We start from the raw sequence: 25,049 nt of genomic DNA, 5'->3' as shown, positions 1-25,049 counted from the left end.
TCCTCGGTAGTATAGTGGTTAGTATCCCCGCCTGTCACGCGGGAGACCGGGGTTCAATTCCCCGCCGGGGAGATGGAAACTATTTTTGTTCGTTTATTAGATACAATCAGTTTAGGGGAGCGACTTGTTACAGTCTACTTCAAAATAAAATTAATCATGCTCATGCTCAAAACTAAAGTTGTTCCGAATAAAATATAAGACTTGAGTTCCCGTCAGAACAATGTTTCTAAATGGCACAGGAGCGATTTGGAAACTAAACTTCCTCCTTGATAAAAGTTTTAAGTTTTAGGAACACGTTGTGCAACTAGCCCCTGGGCTCGAATATCATCTTGAGGAACACTGTCGGCACATATCACACATTCACAGGACACAAGGCAATACCAGGTCAGCAAATGTAAAAGAAGACTTTGTTCGTCACAGTACATATGACAATTGTTAACATTATCAGAAAATTTACAATATTATTTGACAGATATTTTGCAACAAGATTTTGATAGCTGCTCAATACTTCATTTTTGTACATGCGAAGAAAAAAGCAACAACATATATGATTCTTTACACAAAAATTGGTTTTGGACAGACTACGCGTGATATGTCATTTAAGATATATTTCTAAAAATTAAATACTCTGACAAACGTACTAAAAATATCTGCTTCTAAATGGTAAATAGAAACAAAAAGTACTACATATAAATTAAGAAAAAAATAATTAAAAGATAAATTGAATGTGTCTGTTAGAACTCGTGCAGGTGAGAGTTCAGTAACATTCAGGGGCGTCATGGAGACTGACAAATATTTAAAGTTAAGGATGTAAAGGGTAGATACAAATACAGCTTTGTAACACTAAAAAGTTATTAAAATTTAAGAACTACGTAAAGGCATTGTATTTATGTTATTGCCATTCCTTCCTCTGTGTACTGTAACACCACAAGGTAAGCTTAATGGTTGATTGCTAAAAATAATCTTGAGGCGATGATCTTGGAGATTTCTAGCCAGGTACCTATGATTGGCATAAGAGCCACAAAGCACGTCAAAAATGATTAAACTGTTGGTAATAACTGCATTGAAAAAAGCCCCATTACATTCACTAAAAAGTTTCTGTTTCAAAACAAAGAGCTGTCCCTAATGCACATTTTTTCTTTTATACTAGCATGATCTGAAAAAAGCAAAATAAGATCGGAGTGAAAGACTGGTGAAAACGCAAAAAAGAAAGTGGTATAGGGGACTGAGGGGATGGGCTATTGAGAAAATGTACAAAAATACCCTTATTTTAGAAATACAAAACATATGCATGCATACATAAACACATATACACACCGCATTCGTGTACCATATCTGAGGGCAGCTACAATCCCGTCTACGCGTGTTTATGTCCATGCCTGTGTACCTCCGTCTGCATTATCAACCGATGCGTGGACAGAATGCTGTCGACGAGAGAGCCCCCCTTCGCGTGGGCGTCCGGTACAATCAGTGGTTAAAACATTTGCTTGTCACCATTGCAAACATTGAGAGGCACTGGGTTCAGATCTCGTCTTAGGAATGCGCAAAATCACCTCTTTTCTCACAAGCAAGAAACCAACCAACAACCAGCCCTCTCTCGCTCCATCGACAAGTTCTCTAGCACCCTCCCACTTCCTCGTCAAAAACGCTGAAAACCCTTAACAGAAGGCCTAAATATTAACCTTTACAAATATAAAAACTGCCGAAAGGTTCTGGAACAAACTCCCCGACAGCATTCGGTATAAAACGATACCTTTTTGAAAAATGCATGGAAGACCATATCCTTGAACATAATCTTTCAGCAGCATCAATCCTTTTAAATAATAAATAAACAGTCTTTATTTTTTCTTTTTCTTCCCCCCTTTCTTCCCTTTTTTCTTTTTGCCTCCTCCGGCAGACCAGGAGAAGCCTCGCTTGACGAGAGCATCCGGAGCATCGTGGGCGATGTAGTGCAGGTTCTCCATTGCTGGGCCACTTAGGATGTCCACCACAGGCTCGCTCTTGACCGACTTCGCTGACTTCGCTGACCGCTTGCCCGATTTCTTACTCTTACCCGATTTCTTGCCTGACTTCTTGCCAGATTTTTTCTTTCCTGCCTTAAAAAGGGAGAGAAACAAGAATTTAAAAAGAAAGAATTCTATCTTTGTCGTGTCAAGACATCTATGAGACAGCAGTGTTCAGGTACTCCACGATGTCTTTGACGAGAAAGTGAGAGAGAACGATGAAACTGACTGATCCAGCCATCCATTCATCCATCTATCCAGTCAGCCAATCCACAACCCTCACTCCCTCATACGCGCAGTTCCTGCCTCCATCAATCGTTCGTTCACCAGTAGAGCTACACGTGCTAAGACTGTTAACTGACCATCAGTTCTTGAGGAGAAGGGCTGCTGACTTCATGTAGTGTCTCTAGCCAGAGTTCAAACCTGCCTGGCGTCTGTCGTCATAAATGTCTTGATTCCAGGTGAGTGCAGGTGAGTGCTCGAATAAACTTCACTTTCTACCATCCTGAAACGAAGTACACTCTTATGGTTGGTAGGCTGGTTGACTGATTTAGTGCGTACTTGTGTGTGTGTGCGTGCGCGTATACATCTACATGTAGATCACGAGTATGTTGTACTGAAACTTCCTCTCAATACGAGTTGCTCGACTAACAATTTTGAACCGATATTTTTGGTTGTTTAAAAACATCAACTGATATAAGGACTGCACGAAAGCCCTGTCTTACTCGTACAGCCAAGACAATATTCTGCAGATGTTATCGAATGGCTTTCACTGTGATGGAAGCGACTCTACCATAAACACCTGTACATACTGTTGTACTAAACGCAATTATGAGGCAATTTTACTCACCATTGCAGCTACCGACAGTTATATGTATCCCTCAGTGGCAGGGATAAGTTAGTGCTGAGTTCAGTAAATTATTCTTCGATCTTTAAGTCCATCAAAATAAGAAACAGGTGGCCACTCGGTTCACGGAAGCCTATACCGTGCTGTCGGCGTCATCCGCTCCCATGGCGACGGTCACATGACACCCCCAGCTGGCCAAACATTAGAACGAATGTCGACATGGCGATTACGACTTTGATTAAAAATGTTAACATTACCCATAGCAGAGAAATAATGTCAGATGAGTGTGTATAGTGGAAAAATATCACCATTAACTGGCTTGACATACATAGGAAGGTACGAAACCAACGGAAAAGCACTCACAGTACTTTCTAAAAAATGTTTTTGTTTTGTTTTTCCTGTTGGTACATTTGATGTACGTTCTCTCCATCCTGTGTTTATAGCTGTTTGGAAAGAAGATAGAAGCGACAGACTTCTATAAGTCTGTGACATGCTCATATACGCGATCTTAATAATTGCATGGTGTTCATATAGACAGGAGTTCCCATCTTTGACCAGCTGTCTTAAATTTATAAAAGTAGTTCAAAGTATGGATTTCATAATAATAAATCAAATGTCAATCTTAGTTTATCAGTCTATCAGTCTCTGTTATTTTTAGGGCGGTATATACTGATCCCGTTTTCGATCTCTTCCCCTATATAGTAGAAAATCGCTACTATAAATAAACCAACCCAACCAACTGCTAATCAGTCTTCTTCGTATTGACTGCCGAGGATCCATCTATCAGCAATTTGTTAACATGAAACAAGTTTGTGAAGGCAGATCGTCGTATATCGACATCGTGAACATCTGCTGTGTACACAGGATAAACAAACAATACAGGTGACTTTCTTTACATAATGATGCTTGTACAAGCTCCTCGGTAGTATAGTGGTCAGTATCCCCGCCTGTCACGCGGGAGACCGGGGTTCAATTCCCCGCCGGGGAGGTAATTTTTTTTTTTTTTTTTAAACTATATGAACATCCGCTATTCAATGAGATGTCCGGAGTTTTTGTATGTGGAAAGCAAAAATACACATTTTTTTTCTGATATTATTTCCTCAGACTTATTGTGCACCTGACATTGACAGGTTGTGTTTGTGCTTATACAAAAATAAGAATTAGTCAAAAATCACAAAAGCAGTAGCGGGGTTTGTTTTTAGGAAATCGCTCCAGCCTTGAGGTGATTTCATAGTTAATAACGTTATATATATATAGCAACTCTTAATTAACTATTCGCCAAATTTGCAAAACTGGATAATAACGGTGACTTCTCTCATTTTACTGATCCGCTTTTTACAGAGCTTTGGTGATCACGTGATATCTTGCTATTTCCGGTAGTGACACAAGGGAAGTTGACAAGGTCTGTTTGCCAGTTTGAATCGAATTTCCACAAACAAACGTGTTTTATATTTTTGAGGGGGAATTAAGTACAAGGTGTACAGCATTGAATTTACTGTGACAATCTTGTTTTTTTTCGTTAGTTTTGTATAACTTTGAGTGCACAATTTCGCGTACAGTTTGACTAGTAAGGAATTTTTTTTTCGGTTTTACAGTGGTCCATTCGTAATTAAAACGTGAATATATGGCTCCATTTTTATTTTTATTTAACTACACCATCAACCATATGTATGGAGGTTCTTTGTTATGGTTTTCTACGACGGTAAACTGCTTTCATGTTGTGCATATTTATTATCTGAACTTAGTGTCGCCAACTCCGGACCGTGGATAGAGTAGTAGTAAGAAGTGGCTGTCATTGCCTAGGCCTAGCGGCCTATTGTCCTCTCTCTTTAAGTCACAGGGGTTTTTTTTTTTTTGTAACATTAGAGACTCAGATGAGTTAAAATAACAAATTGACATTCTCTCTTAATTCTAATTTTGTTAAGCAGAATACCAGTTCGTGAATCTTTTATTCAGGTTGCTGGTTGTTTGCTTTATTTGATAAGTTTGGTGGTAATATCCCTATGCTTGGCCAGAAAGAGATGTAGCAAAGGAAGACCACAATAGTATCCAGAGAAATTAGTACTGATTCTTGCCTGTGATGCCTTGTTTTTCTAATGAAATTAAGGAGCATAAAGAGACACAACAGATGAAGTTTAATTGAAGGCGGAAGACACTGTTCAAGTGTTCAGCAGACAATGGCAGCTGCAGAAATGATGGCCAACCGAGCTCAGGTGTGCCTTCAGTTCATGGACAAACTCAATGATGTATTCGGATCCAGCCATTTTTGTGATCTCATTTTTGAACTGAGGGTATGTATGTCTAAAGTTTAAATAATAGACTGCATGTAGAATGGATGGAGATGTTGAAGTGTAGTCACAGTGTGGAAATGATTCATTTTTAATCTGTTGTAAAGAGTACTAGGAATTGCATGTAGACATGCAAAGTCTGGTGTATGCAGAGAGCTACAACCTTGAGGAACAAATTTATGTCAGGGGCCAGCAGCAGAGGGTGTATTCAGCCTGCCTGGTTGTAGCAATGTTGGGAGGGACTATAGAAATGAATGTCACGTTTGTATTCCAATTTTCCGTCCCATGGTAATATTTGTTAAGTGAGCTTTTTTTTTTGAGTGGAAAAAATACAAGCTGTGCTGATTTCAAAAGATTGAGGTGATAGAAAGTGCTACAGTTTGGTGGAAGGAGAGAATGAATTTATTGCATGGTGTGTATCCTCTGAAAGGATTTATTTTGGATGAAAGTGCAGTGAGATCATTTATGTTAGCTGTTATGGAGTGTTCAGAAATAACATTTTAAAATTTTTTGAGTGTTTACTGATTAAAAGTAGCTGGACATATCTGTGAGAAAGATGTTGATAAATTCTGGACCACAGTTGGAGAACCACTGCTCTATTTGGCTGGTTATTCTCAACAGGTCACAGACATACTTCATTTCTGTTTCTATATAGGGTCGTCAGTTTTTTGCTCATCGAGCAGTCCTTGCTGCTTGGAGCCCATTGGTGTATGGGATTTTCTCCAAGGAAAAATGCATGATAGAGAAAATTCGTCTAAATTATGACAACATAGAGGCCTTTGGCAGTTTTGTGTCTTTCTTATATTCTGGCCAGCTGAATTCAGATGCAGAAGGACACTTGATACAGGTATTATGATGTTTGATCAACTGTAGATTACATTGTTAAGAAATTAAACTTTGGTCCTTTATGAAAAGGATGCAAATCTCTCTGTATTAGCCCTTGTCTGTTTTGGAAACTTTATTACTAGTTTCAGTACTTAATATTGTGTCTGTTCACTCTTTTAATGTCTTTTCCTGGCATCTTTTGGATATTCTCAGGGTTCCCAGGTCCTTGCAAGGTCCTTTTAAGTCCTTTTATATTGAATTTTCGCCAAAAGGCCTTTTAAGTCCTTTTATTTGCCATGCGGTCCTTTCAAATTCTCACACAGGTCCTTACATTTTCTCTGTGACCCTTTTAAGTCCTTTTATCGATAAAATATTACAACAAATTTATTTCCGGAGTAGACTTTGGCGCAAAATACCGACGATTTTTCGCTGCATTGCTATTTTAATCACATGACTACCCAGTCTCGCTCGCGGCGGGAACGTCCGTTTCGGCCTTTCGCGAGTTCACTCTCGTCGTGTCGACCACATTTCTTTGTCTGCTTAACAATTTGAAAGATGCCGGGGAAGTGCTCTTTTCAGGAGAAGTGGCTAAAGGAAGACAAGTATAAAGATTGGTTAATAAAAGACTCGAGCAATAAACATTTGGCACGATGTGCTGCCTGCAAAATATCTCTGAATCTTTCATCAATGGGCGAAAGTGTTCTGAAACAGCACATGGTTACCGAAAGACACCAAAGGCAAATAAAAGTATTTCTGAAAGATGCGCGCTTTTGTGTAACTGATTACTTTCGTCATCGAGAACATCCACAGCCCGCTCAAAATCAGACGGCACCGACCAGCTCTGCAAGTGTGTCCAGTAAGTTACAATTATTTATCTTTAGCGATTCATTTAGTTAACGATGTGGGTACTTAGAAAAACACATTAAATTAAAGCGTGCATAACATTTTGCGGTTTTTTTCCACTCTTTATTAAGCCTATCGTCTAATTTACGGTGAAGCCAATAGCTTAAAGATCAGTAAATAGCAAAGAATTATTTAAATTAAAAAGTTGAGATTTTCATTTTCTCATGATTCGAACTACAAATAGAGTTTTATACAATCACGAATCTTACTACAGCTTTGCTGCAGAAAATTGATCTGAATTTTTGGCATCTGATCAGGAAAGATTAAAAAGAAAGTATAATTAATAATGTATGCTTATTATCCTATTTTACCAGCAAATACATTATTTTTTGGATTTTTAAAATCAAACAATTTAACATTAAAGCTAAATCAGTTAGCTGAAATAACTTTCATTTTCAACTATGCTGCCATCTTTATACTTTAACTTAGTTTAGTATTATTTATATTATCATGTCATTAATTATTGCTTTTTGAAACCTGTCTTTTATTCAGACAGAACATAATGTTTACAGACATAATGGTAACTTAAATGTTTTCTTTGAATAGGTTTCGTGATGAGCAATGAACGATTGAAGGCAAAGATCCTGTGGACTCTCAAGATTGTGGAATCACACTACAGTTTCAGATCTGCTGAAAAGTCTGCTGAACTGTTTCGACTTATGTTCCCAGACAGCCAAGTAGCTGCAGAATTTAAGTGCGGTCAAAACAAAAGCCAGTTATCTAACTTCATTTGGGCTTGCTCCTCACTTTTCGAAATTGCTTCTGGACTGTGTAAATTCGTCGCCTGAGTATGTTCTTTTGTTTGATGAATCTTCTAACCATAAGACTCAAACTAAACAGCTGGATTTCCATGTTCGTTACTGGAGTGACAATGCTGTAAGGACTCATTACCTGACCTCGGAATTTTTGGGTCATTCCGCGGCCATAGACCTTCAACAAAAGTTCAGTAAGGTAATTAGCGAATCAAACTTCAAGCAAGCTAATTTACTTCAAATTTCTATGGATGGACCTTCTGTAAACCTAAACCTTCTTGAGAAAATTAATAACGACATGATTACCAATCACAATGTTGGTTTGTTAAATGTGGGCAGCTGTGGACTCCATGTTATGCACAATGCATTTAGGCGTGGGTGCGAGGCTTCTCAATGGGAGCTTGAGTCATTTCTTACATCTGCTTATATCTTGTTCAGAGACAGCCCAGCCAGAAGAGAAGATTATATAAAAGTAACTGGTTCCACATCTTTTCCAGCCAAGTTCTGTGCTCACCGATGGCTTGAAAACAATTCTGTTGCTGAAAAAGCAATTGTTATGCTTCCATACTTGGAAAAATTTGTCAAAGCTGCAATGGAGAAAAAATAACATTGCCAAAGAACAAATCTTTTGATATTGTAAAAGCTGGAGTCTTATCTACCCCTTTGCTTTCATGTCGTCTGGCTTTCTTTAGTTTAATTGCCAGTATACTTGAACCTTTTTTGAGAAAATACCAAGCTGATCAGCCTCTTCTTCCTTTCCTTTGTTTAGACTTACATGACATTATGAAAAATCTGATGCACAAATTTATCAAGTCAAATGTACTTAATAAATGTGAAACTGCCCTCCAACTTGTGCAGGTTGATATATGCAACAGTTCTAACCATGTCAATCTGAGCATGATCGAACTTGGCTTCAGGGTTGATAGACTACTGGCTGTAGCTAAGAAACAGTCATCAGTAAACGATGGAACTCTCATGGCCTTCAGAGCTGAATGCAGAGATTTTTTGAAAGCAGTTGTTCTAAAATTGCAGGATAAATCTCCACTGAAGTACACCCTAGTGAGAAACATAACTTTCTTAAACCCAAAGACCATGGGGAAAAAGACAAATCAATACAAAAAATGAAAAAGGTTTTGTTGTATTGCCAAGGTGTGAAAAGGTTTGATGATGTGACTTGTGACAAGGTATTGTCAGAGTTCCGTAATTTTCTTGACAGTTCTGCAGGTGAGTGTGGTAGTAAGGCTTTTGACCCTATGACACAAAGACTGGATAGTTGGTTTTATGATGCCCTTGCTGGAAAAGCAGAGTTTCAGGTGTTGTGGTCTGTTGTCAGACAGTTACTCCTACTCTCTCATGGTCAAGCTACAGTGGAAAGAGGATTTTCATTCAACAAAGAAACAGTAGCTGACAATCTTAGTCAGACTGCACTAAAAGCACGCAGAGTAATTCTTGATCATATTCACAGTGTGGAGGGGTGGAAAATGTTGAGATCTCCAAACCACTGATGATATCCGCTTCTAGTGCCTATGGCAGGTATGAACGTTACCTCTCTGAGCAGAAGCAGCAGAAGGAAACAGAAGAAAAGCAGGTCCACAGAAAGAGATTAGGAGATGAGCTGGTAATACTCACAAAAAGGCTAAAGACCACCAGTGCCGAAGAACGACACCTGCTGGAACTGGCTGACAGACATAGTTTCCAGGCTGAAGAGCAAAAAAGTTTTTCACTTATTGAAAGATCTAACAACATGCGTTTGTTAGCCAAAGACAAGAAGAAGGAGATAACAAAGATTCAGTCAGACATTGATAGATTACAGGAAGAAATTAAAAGGTGTTGAATTGTGACATTCAGAATTAATGTTTATTTCAGTTTAAATAAGCCTGCACAATTCTGTACATGTATGCTATGGAACATGTTAAAAAACCAGAACTATTTAGAGGAAATTAGGTTGTGTAAAGAAATTGTATTGTTTAGTATTGGTAAAGCTGTAGGGGTGACAAAGAATTGAATTTCATCAATGAAACTTTTGCTTATAGTAGATGGATTGCTTTGTCATTTTGTATCTTAATCTTATGTGTATTAGTATATCATGCTGTTTATGTATATGTTTGCATGTGTTACATGTATGTGTAATAAGAATGCTTAAATAATATCTCAAGGTTAAAAATAAATGGGCTGTAATGCTTGACAGTTTCGACTCATTCCATCTTTGGTTTAGCATTAGGATCACACTCTTTTTCATTCCTCATCTGATCCTCCAATCCTTGGCATTCCTTGTAGTCACAAGAAAATGTTTGGTCTACACATCTGTACAACACTAGTTGCCCTTCCGTATTCGCAAAAAAACGCTCTTTTTTTCAAAAGTTCTTTAGAAACTTACTCTTTCTTGAACTTTGATCTTCTAGTACTACTGTGCATAGCTCTATTTCTATCTCTCTCTTCCCATTAGAGTGTGTGTGCGAGAGAGAGACACGTGAACTGACTTTTGTATTACACCAAAGAATGGCTTTCAGGTTTTGCAATTATTATTACTTAGATTTCTAGAAAACTTGGAACATTAACGGTGTATGTTATCAGCGCGCTAAGGACACTTTTTAAGTTATCTAATCTAAATATGGCAGACAGGCATCAAAATTAACTCTTTGATTATTTATTACTAGAAATACATGTATTTGAGAACATAGAGAAGACCACAGATTCATAAATAATACATCTTTCCGACCACACAAGAGAAAAACTTAAGCATTGATGACTGTCACTTAGGTCCTTTCGAATGCATGAAAGGTCCTTTTAAGGTCCTTTTAAGGTCCTTTTTTGGCACCATCCCTGATCCCTGGGAACCCTGTATTCTGTAGTTGGAAAATGCCAGAAACAGTATGCTAAAGTTGTGAACATATATATAAATGCATCAGTTGTCAAATCAGTAAAATTGTTTGTCTTCACTTTGACTGTACAAGATGTTGTGAATATGTTTTTAATGAAGGAAAATATTTAACTTACCGCAAAAGTGACAGCTGAATTTAAGTCCTTGATGAGAAATCTGTAGCCAAGCATATGCTGATATAATTCTACTAAGCATTCATTGATTGCTAGCTTTCAGTCACCTTTGCTTCTCAGAATAAAAAATGGTTTACAGAGCTGATTCATGAGTCACCTCTGGTGACCATCATGATTATTAGGTACCAACACTGCCTTCCCGCTGGATCACTTGTTTACAAATTGATGTTTAAAGGGTCATCAAGAGTATATAATTTTTGAATCGCAGTAAAGAATAAGTTAAGCAGAACATGGCTTCGTTGACTAAATGAATTAAAAGTATTCGGGGAAAATAAATGGTACCCAGCGCAAAATGTGGCTTTATTGACTAAATTTATTTGACTAAAGGAATTAAAAGTTTTTGGGGAAAATAAAGGGTACCTAGTGCAAATGTGGTTGAGTGTGATGTGTGTTGAGGTAATTTTGTTTAATTTGCCACATTCAGGTTCTGCACCTGGCCACCAGTCTTCAGGTTAACATTTTGCGCCACACTTGTGAAGAGGCTCTGAAACGCCAGCTTCACATTGGAAACATAATCTCTACGTTCCATGTCGCTCGCAAGTTCCGCTTGCCTAACCTGGAGGAGTATGCCCTCAACTTTATGCAGGTGCACTGAATGGCTGTGTCTGTTTTGGTGTTGTAAACTTTCAAGTGATCATGGTCATCTTGCACTTCTCATCATGGTTACCACTCAAGTTAATGCATGTCCGCAGTCACTGCATCTCTTAACAAAGTAAGCAAACATTTGTTCTTTGATTAATTACATGTCTTTCTGAACAACTTGAAATATGGTTAGTTTAGTTACATTTTTAAGTGTTTGAACTTATCATTCTAAATAACTTTTATTTTTTCTGCAAAAATAAATTTACTTTAAAAGCAGATTAGAGATTTCTTGCCAAGGTTTTATTTCATAGTTTCTCTTTCAGATGAATCTACCAGAAGCTGTTAAGCAGACAGACTTTCTCAGTTTAAGTCCACCTCGCTTCAACAGTTTCCTGTCGAGTGGCTGGGTATGTGTGATGAAGCCAGAAGTGAAGCTGTTCCTTATTATCAGTTGGCTGGGATATGATGTCAAAGAGCGACAACAGTACCTAGTCCTGCTTCTGCGTTACATTGATTGGTCGACAGTGGCCAATGACTTCCTTCTGGAAATCTCCCAAACAGAAAACTTCTTCACAACAAATGAGTCAAGCTTATATCTTCTGCTTCAGACTTTGTTCAGCTCAACCATTCCCTTGGGTCCATACACTGACCTGTTCCCAGGGCTGAGAGAAAAGTATGGCTTTCTGTTGGACCATATTATACACAATAGTTACATGCTACCTGTGGAACCTGAGGAGTACTTTCCTGTATCCTTTCATTTGGCCACCATTCTTCCATCTGCCTCCCCCCACCCTGGCTACCAGGTTAAGAAAAGCAGCAAGACAAGAGAGCCTGACCTGTTGTTTATCTCGGGGGTCAATGAAAACGACAATGCAAATAATGAAGAACATGGGGGCCAGGAAGTTGTTGACTGTGTAATTTCAGAAGAGCGTTGTGAAAAGGACAACAAAGATTTGGAAACATACAATTTGGCCAGTCTTGGATGCACACTCGAAGAATCTCAGCTGCCAAAGGATTTTATTAAATTGCCCGATGTTTGTAAAAAGGAGTCAGCCATGGCCAGCATGGCAAGGAGAGGTCGGCCTCGCAGAGCTGTTGCAGCTGCAAAGATTCACTCAGATTCGGCTCATCTAGCTTCCCTGTCCACAAAAACACCTTACCAGAAGATAAGCACCGAGGCTAATAGCATCCCACCAGAGAAAAAGATGAAAACCACAAGAAAGGAAAGAAAGGAAACATATGAACGAGGGAAAAATCGGACAGACAGTAAAGTAGCTGGACTTAATCCAGATAATGGTGTAACTGGCAAACAGAAGAAGAGAAGAGCTCCATCCAGGTTGACTGTGCCAGAAAAGCTTACCCCTCTTAAAAGAAGGGCAGGTGGTGGGAAAAATGTGCCCAGGAAAGTGGCATCTGATAAGGCAAAAGCAAGTGACAAAGAACAGTTGAATACATCATCTGCTGATGATAGTTCAGCAGAAAAGTCTCCAAGGAAGATGGCAGAGAATGAATTTCTTTCTCATGATGAAGAGGCAGATTCAGGTGAAAATCTTGTGAACAAGGAACCTGTAGGTGCACAGAATATAATTCCTGCTACCAAAAGGACTTAAAATGGATCCCTTACAAATCAAGAGCAAATCTCTTTAACAGAACCTGTGCAGTTAGAGCAGTCTGCCTCTTCACACAAACAGCTGCCTGCATATTTGCTTCCAGCAGAAGAAAGCGTGCCACAGGAGCAGAAAAGGACATCCCCACATTTTCCTGACAGTTCAAACAAATGTGAAGAGCATGGTAATTCGGCTTCATTCAGTGCAGTCTCAGCTGGTCCTCAGAAACCTCCTCATGTCAAGCAAGGAACTGTGTTTTCATGCACAGTGTGCAGTTTTGAGTGCTTCTGGCGCATGGCCTTTTACAGCCACATGCGCCAACATTTTCCTGGACCACCTCATGTTTGTGACCATGAAGGATGCGGATATGCTGCCAGTAAGATTCAGCCCTTCCTGATGCACCGGCGCAAACATACAGATGAGCGGCCTTATAAGTGTACTCATTGTGGAGCTCTTTTCCGCAACAGCAACAATCTCTATGCACATCTGAAATGCCATTCAGGTATGGGTTTCAGGTGATAGTCTTTGCTGCTTTGAAACTTAAGGCACCGCTAGAGACCATGAAAGATTATTTAGTTAAATTTCCAACTTCATTGTATTTTTATAGAATTTTTAAAAGGTTGGTCAAAAAGGCCAGTTTGTTTCAGTTTGTCTTCCCTAGTTTATTTGTATTTATAAATGTTTTATAATGACAAAACTTCATTTATTTTTTTTTTTTTTCAATCATGGTATTTAGAAATGCTTGCAAGGATGTGGTGGCTTGAGTATACATCAGTGTATGTAATTTAACTTTTCTGTTTAATCTTGACAGATGACAAGAAATTTGAGTGCCCAGTATGTAAACGTCGTTTTCGAATGAAGAACACAATGGAGCAACATATGGTCATTCACAGTGATGATCGACCATACCTGTGTGATACCTGTGGCTTCTCAACTAAATATCAATCTCACCTCATTGCCCACAAACGGATACACACTGGTAGGAAACTAAACTTACATTTATCATTTCTTCATGTAGCAATTCAACTTTGGCATGAATTGAGAAAGATTGGCCATTTTCTTTCATGTACAGTCATTTTTTAAAAAAACTTTAGGTAGAAAGTGATTGTGTTTGCATGCATTTCTGGCTGTGTTTGGCTTGACCATTTTACTTCTTGTGGCAGGAGAGGTGTTTCACTGTAACTTCCCTATGTGTAAGTACTACTCTCCAAAACGCAGTCAACTAAAGGCACATATGAGATCCCACCTGAATGTCCGACACTTTGCCTGTGAGATATGTCAAAAGTCTTTTGTGGAGAAGAGTCATTTGGTACGTCACAGACGCATACACCAAGAGGATAGACCCTTCAGGTAAACAGTACAAGCTTGTGCTTATATAAGAGATTCCATTCTAGTAGAAGGGAGAGGATGATGTTTGTTCCCAAGAGAATTTCTTAGTCAATCAGCAGACTCAGTTTACTTTCTCCCTCCCTTCTGTGATAGGGTGGTCCAGTGGTGCAACAGTTTGAGTGAGAGTTGTCTGTCTGGGGTTCAGCTCATCTCGGCACACTTTTCTTTCTCTGCATGTGACATCTGCTTGCAGGGCTGGCTGCCTACCGTGATATAGGTTGCTGGCTACACTTTATTTCCGACCCTCTCCTGCACTACACTCTCTTGTTAAATTTTTCTGCTGTTTCTGTTATTTGGAAAGCTGTGTGTATGTGTGTGATGTAAGGTAAAATTAAATTTTATTGCTATGGGAGACATTTTGTTTTTGTACATCTCAGTATTTCGCTGTGTTTTTATCACCAGATGTGAGAAGTGTGACTACAGTTCCACAAGGATGGACAAGCTGCGTGAGCATGTAGAGAGACATCATGGTGACAATCCAGCTGTTAAACGCAAGTTCACACCTCGTAAGAAAAAAGGTATCTCCTCTTCTATTCCCACAACTTCCTCTACCACAGCCACCTCATCATCCAACATCAAGATGGTTTCCTCTGCTTTACCAAAGGAGAACCACTGGGGGCAGAATGTAGAGGCATCAATAGCAACTTTAGTGTCAGCAGCAGAGGAAGTGCAACTTGCTTCTGAGATTACAGAGAGCACCGGTCAGGTATATGATCGTGCATCAGGCCAAGAGCTTGTTCCGCATCACTCTCTAGCTACCAACTGTGAAAACAGGACTCAGACGAACGGGTATGGTTTGCATGAGAGGGTGGTTGGTCGCATTGAGTACACAGTGTCTGGTAGCTCAGGTCAGACTGTTGGAGCTGCCACGGGCTCCAGTTCTCAGGGCATAGAGGATGGAGTCAGATCCTTAACTGGATCAAGTGGCAAATCTGTGGCCATCACCTCCACCCAACTCTCGTATGACAGCTTGCATCCAAAGCAGTTTCATCACATGCACTCTAACAACCACCAAAGCCTAAGCCACCCTCCCCGGCATGTTTCGTTGCACATACAACACCATGCACCTGCTTCCCTCTTGCAGCAGCCACAGCAGGCTGCACACACATCTGCCTCACTTTTGCAGCAGCTGGCGATGTCTGTTGGTGCTGCGTCAGGCAGCGAACAAGTCTCTTTGCCATCCTCTGTGGTATCAAACACTAACGCGATAGTTCTTGCTCACTCCATCTCGACAGACATGCCTGTAGCACCACACATTTTGCTTTCGACCATGCCGCAGCATGCAACAGCCTCTGCAGCTGACAGTCTGGCATCCCTGTCTCATGGGTTGACACTGTCTCTGCTGTCAACTCAATCTGGAGTAAATGCTGCTGGTCTCCAACAAGTTTTTCAGTCCTCTGGCTTGCCTGTCACACCAGCACAGTTAACCTTACAGCAGCAGCAAGAGCATCACCAGCAGCAATCTCATCAACAGCAGCAACAGCCTCCTCTAACTCACAGCTCTCAGCAGAACCCTGACTTTGGTGGACTGAATGCTTTCATGGCATTGCTCTAAAGGTACAGCAAGATACATGTAACCTCCAGTTGTTGGAAGTCGTTGGTCTTTCATTAGAGTTGGGTATGGTTTTATTACAAAAAGAACTAGCCTTTTTTTTGTTCTTTGTGCTTTCCGATTATGGCTCAGTTCTGTAATTGTACCAGATTTTTTTCTGCATTCACATGGCCTTTAACAAAACTTTAACAGTAATAACCAGGTGGTATTAAAAAAAACAAACCTGTTGGCTGTTAGTGGCTATATCTGATCTTTTTAGATTGGTCCTATTTCTGATGTGGGAAATATACCTATAGGATTCATTGGGTCATATAACTAGCTCAGATCTGGTTTACTTGATCCATGGCAATGACAGTTTTCTTTTACTCAAAATGACAATCAACAAACTTGAAACGCACCACTGAGTCCAGTGACCTTATAGGTTGAAGTGGATTTATCACCACTTGGAATTGGGCACAGTTCTCACTTATCTTTGGCTTTAACTATTCCGTTTGTTTTTACATGCTAGTCCTGAGAATGCCTTGAAATCAAGGTAAGCATTCTGTAGCAAGGAGTTGTTTTGTGGAGGAGGTTAGATGTTCCCTTTACTTTTTTTTTTTTTAATTGTTCTCTGTGTTGATAGTGTATGCTGACAACTTAGAAGGTAGTCATAGAAAGAATCTATACTTTAGTCTCAAATGAGTGCTAAAATTATAGCTTAAAGAATGCAGAGTTCCTGTCCTCTATCTAACACACGGTGCCCCAACTGTGTTGTACATGGCTATTTTTAAGCCCCTTAACAAACTGGGCCACCAGGTGGGTATTTGACACGTCCCCCTGCAGGCTGTTTGCTTTCGCCTGCAAATTCTGGAGCGTCACAGCGTACTCGTCGACCGCCTCATCAGGCCGCTGTCGGCAATTGTAGAAACTGGCAGTGATATCGACGACATCTTTCCGCTCGCCATATGCCTCCACTAAGACACCCAAGATCTATTTCAGCGTATCTATTGTGTCATGCAGAAGCATCAAAACTCGACGTCTGGCAGGTCCCCCAGCTTGCTCAAGATATAACCATGTCAGGAACTTTATTTTTGATCTCTCACTTTCACTCACTACACGCACGCGTCCCCTTGAGTGTTCTTCCAATCACATATCACGAAGATTTGTCGTGGGAATCAAAACTTTAAATCAATCAACATTAACTAAATACAAAGTCCGTAGGTCTTCCACACTGCGACCTGTAACTCCAAACTCACACCAAAAATGAAATCTTCCTTGAATTGCACATACAGTCAAATCTCCCTACTATGCCACCCCGCTACTATGCCACTCTCGGTATTATGCCACTTTTGCTCGGTCCCGACTATAAATTCAATGTAAAAAAAAATTTACTATGCCACCCCAGACTTTCGCTACTATGCCACTTTTTTTGTGACTGTTAAAAGGCACAAGTTGTAAAATTCCGCGCAGTGCTCAATTACTATACTGTACGGTAGTGTGGGTCATCGCAGTTAGGTGGGATGGAACATAGAACGCACACAGGGAGGGTTGAGGATGGCGATGTGGGGTGGTCACTGGCCGGGTGACGACCCTGGGACAGAGGGAGAGCGGGAGGGGGTCGACTAGTGACAGGATGCAGGTGCGCGGATGTGTTGGGAGGGATGGAGGATGAAGAAGCGAGGGACAAAATGAGAGAAGACAGCTATCGCAAAGGTGAGAACACAGTTTCCACCAAGGGCGCGAGTGTGTGAGATCGAGTTTCGCCACAGCCAGCACCATCGACTGGCTTTATTGTAGTCAAAGCGATTTAGAACCCACGAAAGTGTTGTGTTGTGGAAAGATCGAGGGAAGAGCACCGCATCTTACCCTGTTACAATTACACTCACGTTCCAGAGGTGAACCGACGAACTACAGCCCAGCTGCGCACAACACAACTCAATACGTACACGCATAGTCAGACTCTGTCAACGTCAAGCACGCGATGTCAGCTCAGAAACGCAAGCGAACCGACTTTACGCTGAAGGAGAAAAAGGAGATCATCGATGCCGCGAAAAATGAGCCGAATCAGTCGAAGTTGGCCAGGGAGATAAGCAAGAAATGGGGCGTCGAAGTTAAGAGAACCACTGTGAAGGGCATTCTCAGCAAGAAGGATGCAATCGAGGCTGCAATCAAAGTTGGTGTTCCATCGAAACGCATGAAGTTGAAGCAGGCTCATGACCCGAAGCTTGATGAGGGAGTGCTCATGTGGCTGAAGCAAGCAAGAGGACAGAATCTGCCTATCAGCGGCGGTCTTATCAAGGAGAAGGCGATGAAACTGGCCGAGCTGATGCACATTCCGGACTTCATGGCAAGCGACGGTTGGTTGGACAAGTTCAAGAAGCGCCACGGCATCACGTTCAAGACAGTGCAGGGCGAAGCTGGAGCGGTGGATTCGCAATCCCTTCTTGAGTGGCAACAACAGGTTCTCCGACCCTTACTAAGGCAGTTCTCTGCAGACGACGTCTTCAACCTGGACGAGACTGGACTCTTCTGGCAGCTGCTTCCGAACAAGACCATGGCTTTCAGGGGAGAGAAGTGTACAGGAGGAAAGAAAAGCAAGCAAAGGGTCACTCTTCTGGTTGGGACAAACATGAGCGGTAGCGAGAAGTTCCCTCTTCTGGTGATCGGCAGTTCCAAGAGACCCCGTGCCTTCAAGAACAAGGAGATCCCGGTCGAGTACAAGGCCAACTCGAAGGCATGGATGACGGCTAAGCTTTTCGAGGAGACGTTGCGTGCATGGGACGGACGACTCAGTCAGCAGGGACGCAGAGTGCTTGTTTGTCTCGATAACTTCTCTGGCCACCCTACCGACCTCCAGCTGAACAACATCCAACTGGTCTTTTTCCCACCAAACACGACAGCCAATTCGCAACCAATGGATCAAGGAATCATAGAGAACCTCAAGCGCCACTACAAGAAGCTCCTGCTAAGCCGCCGACTTGAGGCCATGGAAGAGGGAAAGGAGTTCAAGTTCACGTTGCTCGACGCTCTACACATCGCCCGGTGTGCTTGGGAGCAGGTCGGCAAGTCGACGATCAGGAACTGTTTCGTGAAGGCCAAATTCATCGAAGAGGAGATTCAAACTGAGGCACAGGATGTAGAGCTGCTCGAGATCTGGGAAACTCTGCCTGCCGAGGAAAAGATGCACGAGAACGAGGAGATCGAGCTGTCTGACTTTCTCAAAGCAGACGAGCGCCTCGCAACTGGCGGGTCTTTCACGATGGAGGAGATTGCGGAGGAGATGCTGTGCAGTGAGGAGCCGGTGGAAAGCGAAGAGGACGAGATCGAGGAGGAAATTGTTCCGATCGAGGAAGCCCAGCGCGCTTGGAGCACCGTCCGGAAGTTCTTACAACAGAGAAGCTGGAAGCCCGATGTGATGCAAGCGTGCGATCGACTAGACAACTTGATATACGAGATCCGCCGAAAGAACATGCGCCAGCCGACGATTCGTGAGAGCTTTGGACTGAGCAAATAAAGCCGTTTTTACGAACCCTCCGTATTATGCCACTCTCGCTACTATGCCACTTTTGCTCGGTCCCGGTAGGTGGCATAGTAGAGAGATTTGACTGTATTCCAGTTCCCTAAAATGGACAATCCACACACTCTAGTCCGCTACTGATCCTTTCTCCCAACCGTCTCTGTATCCACACGTACAGTTTCTCAGCTCCTCCGTTTTCACGTCCGTTTCGCTCTCCATAAATTCCTCACTCCCTCTCCCCTCTAAAACTACGTCATAAAAATGACGCCATAAAACTACGTCATAAAAAATGACGTCGGGTTCTGGCGCAAAACCACGACGCAGTAAAACCACTCATATACTGACTGGTAAGGGCGATAATCTCTGAAATCTCTAAACAAAAGACAGGGGTAACAACCCCCTGTTCCTAACAAACCACAGGGCGCATTCTGAGGTATCGGGTTCATGGTGAGAGCTAACTTGACCTCTCTTTCAAACTCGTCGACACACTGAGTTGGTCCGCCAGATAACTTCTGACAGCAGAATAGCTGGTATGTTCGTAGAGCATAAACCCTGTCAGGACTGGTGAACTTACTCCTACATTAAAATGGATAACAAACAGGTGAAGTTTATGCAGTGGAACTGCAGGGCGCTAAATAGTAATAAACACGACTATTAAACTTCATTAAAAGTAATCTTTGTTGTCTTGGATGGGAACCTGTCTTGGTCGGTGGTCGTTGTCTCTTCAGTTTTTATCTGGTGTTCTACGTTGTGGTCATTTACTGGCTCTGATGCTGCGTCATCTATGGGCTGTGAGGCTGGAACAGGTTCTTCTAATGGGGTAACTGTTTGGGGGGCTGATGGGAGCGAGTTTTGTTGTTTCTTCATGAGCTCATTAGTGGGTGCTGTTCCCTTTCTAGTCCAGTACCTTTCTTTTGATGAGTTCAGTGTGTCCCTGTACGACATTTGGCCGGTCACGATGATCTGGCTGGCTAGCCTATGGATAACCCTGCAGGGGCAGCCTCCGTACCGAGCACTGTGGCCAGTGGTGCCACAATTTATGCAGGCAAAGTCCTTAATGTCTTGGATTGAGCAGGCTCTGGTGTCATGTTCTTCGCCGCATCGCCCACAGACTTGAGCCTTGAGCTTACAGTTGGTTGCAACATGTCCAAACCCGTTATAGTTGTAACACTGTCGTTCAGTTTGATAAAACTGCTCTACACTGTATGTCTGATACCCTATTTTGACTGACGTAGGCGTCTTGCTATCTTTGAACTTGAGGAGGATCGCCTTACTTGGGGTAGTTTTATTGTCTTTAGTTCTGAAATTAAATCTTTTAAGCGCTCTTACTTTTGGGCCTTTGTTATCTGCTAATAACTGGTTTATTTCTTCCAGGCTTTCGTCTAATGGAATGTTCTTAACTACACCTAACCCCTTTTTTTTTTGGTCTGTCTTTACAGGTATGTTTTATCCTGGTGGATAGCATGTTACTGCTAAACCTAGAAAGGATTTGAGATTTGCTGCTTCTAGTTGCTGGTTTTTATTTGAGCAGCCAATGATTTGTTTGTTCTAATATTTGGCCATATTTCAACAACCTCACCTAGTTTGCTTTTAACCTCCGTGGTTAATTTTGCAGGGCCGGCTGTTGCAGTCGCCCTGTTTTCCTTCTGTACAATGTCCAGTTCTCAGGTACCAAGCTATTCATGAACTCACTGCAGCCACCGCCTGTAACGCCGACGTAGCCATCTTTACACACACATCGTCCACCGCTGGCTGCAGGGCAAAGTGCATTTTCATCTTCACAGTTAGCTTCTAGTTGCTGGTTTTTATTTGAGCAGCCAATGATTTGTTTGTTCTAATATTTGGCCATATTTCAACAACCTCACCTAGTTTGCTTTTAACCTCCGTGGTTAATATTTAACCTCCGTGGTTAATTTTGCAGGGCCGGCTGTTGCAGTCGCCCTGTTTTCCTTCTGTACAATGTCCAGTTCTCAGGTACCAAGCTATTCATGAACTCACTGCAGCCACCGCCTGTAACGCCGACGTAGCCATCTTTACACACACATCGTCCACCGCTGGCTGCAGGGTAAAGTGCATTTTCATCTTCACAGTTAGCTTTGGTGTTCGGAGCGGTAGCTTCACAAGTTGCTCCAATAGTATTTGCAGCAACTGAAACATCGAATTTCGAGTAAAATCTTTTCTTGTTTTTCCTCGGGACTCTCCTTATCCTCCTTTATTTGTGGATTTGAGATTTGCTGCTTCTAGTTGCTGGTTTTTATTTGAGCAGCCAATGATTTGTTTGTTCTAATATTTGGCCATATTTCAACAACCTCACCTAGTTTGCTTTTAACCTCCGTGGTTAATTTTGCAGGGCCGGCTGTTGCAGTCGCCCTGTTTTCCTTCTGTACAGGAGCAATTATTATGGGGAACCGTAGCTGGGGTGCGTTCCCTTGTCTCTCTTTGGGAGATGTTTTGGGGAGAAGTTTCTTTTTCCGAGTCTGTATCAAGGTCGTCTTCTTCTACGTTGTTTTCAAACTTTGGTCGGTCAGTCACAGTTGATAGTGAGTCGTTGCTCGTCTCGCTGACAATAAAGTCGTCTTCGAACCCCATATTTTTTTGGACAAACTTCTAGTTATAATTTTATCACTAGGTTTATCTGTCCCTCTTTTGGTTTGCTGAGGGTGGTCCCCATTGCAAACACGTGTTTGGGAGTACTATTGGACTTTTGATTATGATTTGAGACATTAATTTACCCTGAAATTTACTTCTTTTTTTTTTTCCAGGTAAGTAAAAGTAATTATGGACTGAACGTTAGAAAGCAGAACAGAAGACAGAAGGTAGAGGTGGAGATTTACACCTGTCATTAATATTGAATTTCCTCAGCTGGCGCTGAACTCCTCTCCTTCTCTTTTGCTTAGCCAGTTGCACCTGGAAAAAAGTCCAAGAAAATATTCAAAAGCTAAGATAAGATAACTTTATTGTCCAGAAGGAGATGTGTCTTCCAGCATGCAAGTAGTCAGAGAGAAAATCAAAAACATCAACAATAACATCAGCAATGGCAGAAGTGAGCACACACACACACCCACACACACACATGCCCGCATCAAAAGGACAATACACCAGTTTCCATGAATACATAATAACAGTGATAACAGAGATGGGATTACGTCATCCCCCTTGTGTGTAACACGTCAGGTTCGGTCTACTAGTCGCTTATAGTTTTTTCTTTGTTGAGAGCAGAGATGGCCGATGGAATGAATGAGCTTCTGTAAACGTTCTTTTTCGCAAGAGGGGCCCTCAATCTCCGTCCTGAGGGCATAGGCTCGAAGCGGGGGGTTGAGTGGATGGGTGGGGTCAAGCATGATTTGTTTTGCTTTCCGGACAAGGGCTGGATCGTACAGGTGGGAAAGGGTCAGCTGTTGTGAGCGTACGATTTTGCTGGCTGTGTTTTATGACGCGCCTCAGTTTATTCTTGTTTGTCACGCTTGTCTGGCCATACCAAGAGACAATATTGAATGTAATTACGCTTTCTACCAGCGCACGATAGACATCTCCCAAAATGTGTTCGCTTACATTAAAAAAGCAGCACAAACAAGCACACTGCATGACATTTACATGAACACTATTGTGGAAATGAACCCTAACAAAACTATCAACTAAGATGACTGAGCAATTGGTATGAGAAAATAGTAGTAAGAAACTAAAATACTAGCAAGCTGCAAGTTGCCCTCATGTTGAGCATCCTTGACCATTTTGTTTTGAGTGTGAACAGAAATTTTGCATACAGCATATAATAAAGCGCACGATCAACAAAAACACTCTGGCTACTAATAAGCAAATAAATAAGAATTGACTATTAAATTAAGCCCGTAGTGTTGCATCAGTTTCCAGATGGTTTCTCTGTCTACAGAGTCAAAAGCCTTCTCAAAATCCACAAAAGTTATGTAGAGTGGCGACTGCCATTCGATGGACTGTTCAATAAAATTTCGTAGTGTAGCAATTTGGTCTGTGCGTGATTTACCCTGCCCAAAGTCTGCCTGTTCTTGCCTCAGTCTCTTGTCTAGGGCATTCTTCAAAAGGCCTGGTCCCAACTGTTTTGTGTCTCAGGGTTTTTTCCGCACAGACATCGCTCTGCGTGCTTCTTATTTTGATGCAGGGAATTTAATGAAATCATTTATATGTGCAGAAAAATGTATATTATGCACAAGCGATAACCAGTGACACCGTAGATATGTTAATTCCAAAAGTGTCACTGATCACGATCTGGAAGAACTCTGCAGCATCAGATCTCAGTTTTGCTGTCAGCTGTATGATAGGTGACAAAATACCTTTTCGCGGCAGTGGGTGGTCAATGACATCTTGTATTAACTCGCACAGATACAAGATATCGGCTCACTGGAAAAGAAACCATGCATACAACTCGTCGTCATCGTATATAGTTTTAGTTTATTCCTTGTTGTTCCCTTGTGCAGCATAGGGCCGCAAAAGCATAGCATTGGATGATGGTGATTTTCCTTTCTTTGGCATTTAATCTTGCTGACATGAGCCGTGGTGAGACTGGTTTCCAGGCCACCAGTGCCTTTGTTGACAGCAGTGCTACTCGCCTGGGTATGATTGTGGTCCAGGTATTTATGGCCAGAGTAAATAAGGGTTTCTCCTGATGTTAGTCTGGTCTGGCCACTTCCATTCCATCTGGTTTCGCATAACCCAAGAACCATGATGATGTATTTTCTCATTTTGCTTGCCACTTAAGCTGACTTGCCACTTTTGTAGAGGGTTCTGATGTTCCAGATTCCTGTCCTGGGTTTTGGCTTGGTTGTTAAAAGTTAAGTTGGCGAGCTGACTTCCCTAAGGCTTGCGTCATAAGCTCTGCTAGAGAAGAATCTTTCTGACCAGGCTCCTATTGGGATACTGTTGTGGTTTCTGTAACAGCTTTTGTTTTTACATGAGAGGGTTGCTAGCCCAAAGCAAACCCCCAACCTGAAGGGCCAGGGTGCAATATTTTAGTCTGGACTGTTCCCTGACAGACCTGTTTGGCTTGGTTAAACCTGCACAGGGCTCCTCCCGACTTAGCTCTGTGGATCGACAAGGCGCGCAAGCCACCACACCACTATGAGGTAAGTGGCACCAGCTGGTGGTGGGTCAAATTCATATACCACTTTTAAAAAAAAACTCAAAACGGGAACTTACAGTCGGCATCCATAATTTCCCACCATCATTAGTACAGGTACAAATGTGCCAAGAGGTTATTTAGATAAATGAAAACACCAGCGGCACTGAATGCGGATAAGTAATCTCAAATGCCGGGTTCAGAAATATCGCTGGTAAACCCAAGTCTTCAGCACATTTGGCCAATTTCACCAAAGTTTCTTTCCTGTAATTATTTGAAGTGATTTCATGCATCTGTAGGTATTGTTTCAGAGCTGGAAGATTTTCAAAACTTTTGCTGCTAATGGTGCTGTATGAAAAGCCATGTTGTTTTGCCCACACTAGAGAATGCAACTCCGAAAAGGCCAAGAGTGATAAGCTGAGGAAAAAGTCTATTAGGATAGTCCTACCTCACAGAGATAACAGAGCATGTTACTGCCTTATCATCCTTGCAATCGGAATCTACATCTGCATGTGCTTCTTGTCTTGCTCAAATAATTCCTCTGAACTTATTGTGTACGTGGTCTTGACATTAACGTGACTACTCACTTACACAAGAAACTTGTTATTAAACATGCATAACTTAACACAAAATACATATAATTGGACAACAAAAAAAATTTA

At 41.6% G+C, this 25,049-nt stretch overlaps 2 protein-coding genes and 2 non-coding genes across 4 annotated transcripts; all 4 read left to right on the top strand.

The window, feature by feature from the left end:
• Window positions 1-72, top strand: Trnad-guc. The gene has a single exon. It is a non-coding gene; the product is annotated as a tRNA-Asp (tRNA).
• Window positions 73-3,111: 3,039 nt separating this feature from the next.
• Window positions 3,112-17,190, top strand: LOC112572898. Its single transcript, XM_025252880.1, is given in 9 exon segments — window positions 3,112-3,732; window positions 4,192-4,252; window positions 4,958-5,141; window positions 5,794-5,985; window positions 11,097-11,258; window positions 11,578-13,363; window positions 13,673-13,840; window positions 14,025-14,211; window positions 14,653-17,190. Coding segments are annotated over 7 exon segments (3,762 nt in total). The 5' UTR covers window positions 3,112-3,732; window positions 4,192-4,252; window positions 4,958-5,027; the 3' UTR covers window positions 15,806-17,190.
• On the top strand, window positions 3,767-3,838 carry Trnad-guc. Its single transcript has one exon. It is a non-coding gene; the product is annotated as a tRNA-Asp (tRNA).
• A 26-nt stretch (window positions 17,191-17,216) lies between the features above and the next one.
• On the top strand, window positions 17,217-25,049 carry LOC112572897 (tigger transposable element-derived protein 4-like). Its single transcript, XM_025252879.1, has one exon. It carries the CDS (start codon window positions 17,763-17,765, stop codon window positions 19,293-19,295), a length of 1,533 nt encoding a protein of 510 aa, XP_025108664.1. The 5' UTR covers window positions 17,217-17,762; the 3' UTR covers window positions 19,296-25,049.

The sequence above is a fragment of the Pomacea canaliculata genome, linkage group LG9 (assembly GCF_003073045.1).
Source record: "Pomacea canaliculata isolate SZHN2017 linkage group LG9, ASM307304v1, whole genome shotgun sequence".
Taxonomy (NCBI): domain Eukaryota; kingdom Metazoa; phylum Mollusca; class Gastropoda; order Architaenioglossa; family Ampullariidae; genus Pomacea; species Pomacea canaliculata.
The sequence above is the reverse complement of the archived record's forward strand: the minus strand, read 5'-3'. Positions and strand labels throughout refer to the sequence as shown.